Consider the following 4764-nt stretch of genomic DNA (forward strand, 5'->3'; position numbering starts at 1 on the left):
GCGGGGAGGTTACTCATCTTGGGCTCAGGTAAGAGGGCCAGGGTTGGGAGGCGGCACACCTAGGGGGGAAGCCGAGAGAGCAGGTCGGAACCATGGGCCCCACCAGGAAAGCAGGCACCCGGGCAGTGATCTGGACTACAGGCTGGCTGCTGCTGCTGCTGCCACTGCTGCTTCGAGAAGGTGAGTCTGCTGCTGGGAAAGTTTGAGTGGGAGCTCTAGGGAGGAGAGTTCCCCCACCCCCTGCAGACAGGGCTGTGAGAAGGATCTCCAATCCTGAGCAGAGGGGGCTGTGGGAAAAGTTCTTTCACCCTGAGCAGACCGGCTGTGGGAAAGATCGGCTTCTCCGGCCGGGGGGGCTGTGGGAAGGATTCCTGCCCCGGGGTGCTGTGGGAAAATTTCTTCCATCCTGAGCGCTGTGGGAAGGGATCACTCACTGAGCCGATCTGACTGTGGGTAAAATTCTCCCATCCTGAGTGGAACACTGTTGGAAGGAGCCCCTTCATCCATGGCAGGGGTTCCTCCACCTTGGGCATAGGAAGCTCTGGAAAAGATGCTTCCACTGTAGACAGAGGGGGTTTGAAGGAAAGGGACACAATGTATCTCATGGCCTCAGATTTGTGGGGAGGTTTTTCTTACCCCTGCCCTGGAAAAGGGTGTGCAGTAGGATTGTACAGAGACAGAGGGAGTGGGAAGGACTATTTCTCCTTTGGGGGAAGAGGCTTCAGTAAGGATCGCTCAGTTCTACCGGTCCCTGCACCCTCAGGAGTGCAGGCCCTGGAGTGTTACAGCTGCGTGCAGAAAGCAGATGACGGATGCTCTCCGCAGAAGACCAAGACCGTGAAGTGCCCGCCGGGCGTGGACGTATGCACCGAGGCCGTAGGGGCGGTGGAGACTAGTGAGTGGGTTCTCGGGGTCTCTTCGTAACCCTTCACGCTCTTCCATCCGCGCCCCGCCTCCTTATAGTACCGTTCCTCCCTCTGAATTTGGCCACACCCCACACAATGCAGCCTGATTCCTCCCTTTCAGCCTGGACTGAGCCCTTCAACACACTATTAGGGCTTAAAGCGGTGAGGAGAGTTGCGAACAGGTGGGGTGAACTGGGAGTACCCAGATCTGGGACCTCGTTTCCTTCAAGGGCACACCCTATCCATTTTCCCTGCACCATTGAGATCTCCCTGCCCTCTTCTGTCCCTGCCAGAATCCTCTCCCCATCAATCCAGCTTCCCATATTCAAGGGGGTCTTTGGTATTGCAGATCCCTAGAGGGGTCTTCTCCTAGGGTCCCTAGGCTGAGGCTCCGCCCCTCTGACCCGCCCCTGTCTGAGGCCACAGCTCCTAGAAGTCCCTATCTGTCTCTGATCCCGTGCCTTTTTTGTCAGTCTCAGTCTCTTCTGATGTTGCTTTCTGCGGTTCTGCCCCTCTATGGTCGTGCCCCGTCCTAGCTCCACTCTTGGCCGTCCCGCGTCGATTGTGTCCCGTGTTTCTCTTCCTGTCTCTCACCTCGCACTCCGCTCTTTGAGGTTCCGCCCCTCGGTCTGTAGGATGTCCCTTCGGAGCGGCTTTTTCTGAGGCCCCAGCTCTGCTACACTTGCGGGTCTATCCTCTCGTTCTGGTCCATTCGAGGCCCCGCCCAGAGGCCCCGGCCCTCTGACCCCGCCTTCTCCCCTCTCTACAGTCCACGGGCAATTCTCGGTGGCAGTGCGGGGCTGCGGTTCGGGACTGCCCGGCAAGAATGACCGCGGACTGGACCTTCATGGGCTTCTGGCCTTCATCCAGCTGCAGCAGTGCTCCCAGGACCGCTGCAACGCCAAGCTCAACCTCACCTCGAGAGCGCTCAACCCTGCAGGTCGGTGGACGCGGGGCCGTAGGCCCAGAGGCGGAGCCACATCGGGGCTGGGCGGCTAGGGGCGGTCACAAGCTGGAAGGGGAGCACGCAGCGCGGGTTGGGGGCGGGGCCTCGAGGCAGGGGGCGGGACTTTATTGTTGACGTACGGAGCTGCTAGGGGCGGGGCTATGATCAATGGGCGGGGCCACTGTACAGGGCGGGGCCAGAGGCTGAGCTGATTGTACGTCGAGGGTCAGAGCCTTCGGCTACAGGGACGGCGAGTAGAGCTGTGCCTCCTGAACCCCCTCGACCTCCTCCTTCCTCCTCGCTCCCCTCGCAGGCAATGAGAGTGCCTACGAGCCCAACGGCGTCGAGTGCTACAGCTGCGTGGGGCTGAGCCGCGAGGCGTGCCAGGGTACGGCGCCACCTGTTGTGAGCTGCTACAACGCCAGCGACCACGGCTACAAGGGCTGTTTCGACGGCAACGTCACATTGACTGCAGGTGAGCGAGCTCTGGAGCGCTGGGTCTGCAAGGGTTGTTGTAGCCTTTTTGAGGCCTCATGGGCGGCAGATAGCTCTTTACCCAAAGAGTTCCCCCAACTCTGGTGCATTCTGGGAACTGTAGGCCTACGTTCTTGGCTTGTCCTAAAGCATAGTGAGAAATGCAGCCCTCTCCCCAAAACAGCGCGGAAATAGGAATGCTTTTGTCCTAGAGTTTTGGGAGAAATTAATTTCCATGGAGGCCTGTCCAGTGCAGAATTGGGAGGACGTACAATGGGAAACGTATTTAAGCCTCCAAGCTTCTGCCCAGTATCGTGGGGAATCTATTTCTGACTCCTTAAAACCGAAGGGGTTAGGGTCGCCACATGTCCCAGAGTATTAGGTGAAACGCCGTTTAGCCTCCTGTCCTCAGCCTCAGGGAACCATGGGAGATGGTCTTCGAATGCCATCGTCTGCCAGGTGTATTATGGGAGATGTAGTTCTGACTCTGACTGAATTTTGGCGGGAGAAGGGGAGGAGTGGGGCAGTGCTCTTTGGAGAAGTGTATCCCAGTCCAAACTTTTCTTCCAAGGCATTGTGGGACTTGTAGTTCAGCCTACACATTTTTCCTCTCAAAGTACTGTGGGAAATGTGGTCCACCATGCACCAAAGACAGTAAGACGGTGTTTTTCAAAGTGGGGCCTGAACTGAGACTTTTGGATTATTGGATGAAGAGCCCTTCTGTCCTCAGTTTTGGGGGTTCTTGCTCTTGTCTTGCCCCTAAGTTTCATTCTGGCTGTGCCCTCCCTCCAATCATGGACCTACCGGTGTCTCCCTCCTGCAGCTAATGTGACTGTATCCTTGCCTGTCCGGGGCTGCGTCCAGGATGAGTTCTGCACCCGGGATTCGGTGACAGGCCCGGGGTTCATGCTCAGCGGCTCCTGCTGCCAGGGGTCCCGCTGTAACTCGGACCTCCGCAACAAGACCTACTTCTCTCCTCGATTCCCGCCCCTTGTCCTGCTGCCCCCTCCTCGGTCCACCACTGCGGCCCCAACCACCTCCGTCACTACCTCTACCCCAGCACCAACCACCTCCACCTCTACCACCACTACCAAACCCACCCCAGCCCCTACCAGCCAGACTTCTCCACCAGAGGTCAAACCTGAGACTTCCCGGGAAGAGGTGCCAGCGGCTGGAGGTGCCGGTGGCCACCAGGACCGTAGGAATATGGGGCAGTACCCTATAAAAGATGAGGCCCATAATAAAGGCTCTGCAGCTCCGTCGGCGGGGTGGGTTGCTCTTCTGTTGGCTGCGGCTGCTGGCATCCTACTCTGAGCTTCTCCACCTCTTGTCCTACTTCCTCGGCCCTGGGTCCCCTCTCTTCCCATTACTCCCTCTCTCACCACTGGACTGGGCTGGCCCAGCCCCTGTTCTCCCAGTCTCCTCCCCTCCGCCCCCCCCCCCCCCCCCAGCTTCTGCTGCACTGGTTTGCGGCTTCGGGAAATAAAGTCACCGTTGTATACATCCTGCCAGGGTGTCCTAGCTTTTTGAGGGCATCAATTGCATCCCCCTCATCTTTGTCTTTCCTTGGTCTCCTCTCGGTGCCTAGGACAGAGGGAAGTCAGTTGTCCCAGGGAAGGTAGGATAGACGATGCTAAGCTTCCTATTCGCTTTTTCACAGCCAACCTGGAATAGGAGAGGCGGGCTGACAAAATGGCTCCGTCCTCTGAAGGCTCTGCCGCCTGCCCCTCCATCTTTGTGGGAATCGTTTTGGAGTCTTCTTTTCTAGACTGTGAGCTCCTCAAGGGCAGGGACTGTACCTTAGGCCTCTGTGCGGTCAATGTCTGGCACATAAAGGCTTCAATAAACGTTTACTTTGTATAGTGTTTTAAAGAAGTAATTTTTACCTCATTGCTTACACTAACCTGAAACTGGGCTAGGATGGGAAAGTCAAGACCTTTAGCAGATAAAGAAGCTGAGATCCCGAGTCACAGCCCTGGGGGATGTTGGCTTTCAACTCCTTTGTCTTCTGAGGTAGAGCCACACTTATGGACGATCCCACTGGTGAGGGGGAGACCGGATGAGACCATTGAGCAGCATGGAGGGGTGAATAGGGCTTTTAGCCATGCTTGGGAGCCATGCATGTTTCACAGGTTTGTACACCTCCCCAGGCCCCGCCCACCTTGCCATCTGTCTGGTTTCTTAGGACTCATTCAGTGGCTCTGACCCGGCGTCCCACCTGTCCAGAGGGATGTAAGGTGCTGCTGTCAGTCTTTGCTTCCTGTTGGAGACTTGGGGCCTGAGCCCCACCCGCCTCTCCTCCAATCAGATGAAGGCGTAGAGGCCCAGGGAGGAAAAGCCTGGCTTAGGAAGGAGAGGCCCTGGCAGCCTTTGAGACTGCTTGAGGGAGGGGACCAGATGTGGGGAATAGTGAAATAATAATAATAACATTGCCAATAT

The 4764-nt window shown here is 57.2% G+C and overlaps 1 protein-coding gene across 1 annotated transcript; it reads left to right on the forward strand.

Annotated features, from left to right (window-relative positions):
* On the forward strand, positions 1 to 4200 carry LYPD3 (LY6/PLAUR domain containing 3). Its single transcript, XM_010946757.3, has 5 exons — positions 1 to 180; positions 764 to 895; positions 1675 to 1845; positions 2165 to 2326; positions 3149 to 4200. Exons 1-5 carry the CDS (start codon positions 93 to 95, stop codon positions 3637 to 3639), a joined length of 1044 nt encoding a protein of 347 aa, XP_010945059.2. The 5' UTR covers positions 1 to 92; the 3' UTR covers positions 3640 to 4200.
* Positions 4201 to 4764: the final 564 nt, after the last annotated feature.

The sequence above is a fragment of the Camelus bactrianus genome, chromosome 9 (genome assembly GCF_048773025.1).
Source record: "Camelus bactrianus isolate YW-2024 breed Bactrian camel chromosome 9, ASM4877302v1, whole genome shotgun sequence".
NCBI classification, from domain to species: Eukaryota; Metazoa; Chordata; class Mammalia; order Artiodactyla; family Camelidae; genus Camelus; species Camelus bactrianus.

Excerpts from the sequence above, each read along its gene's own strand:
- LYPD3 (XM_010946757.3), top strand. The coding sequence starts at position 93 with ATGGGCCCCACCAGGAAAGCAGGCACCCGGGCAGTGATCTGGACTACA. Across the intron at positions 896-1,674 it reads CGTAGGGGCGGTGGAGACTA|TCCACGGGCAATTCTCGGTG; the intron begins GTGAGTGGGTTC and ends CCCTCTCTACAG. Across the intron at positions 1,846-2,164 it reads GAGAGCGCTCAACCCTGCAG|GCAATGAGAGTGCCTACGAG; the intron begins GTCGGTGGACGC and ends CTCCCCTCGCAG.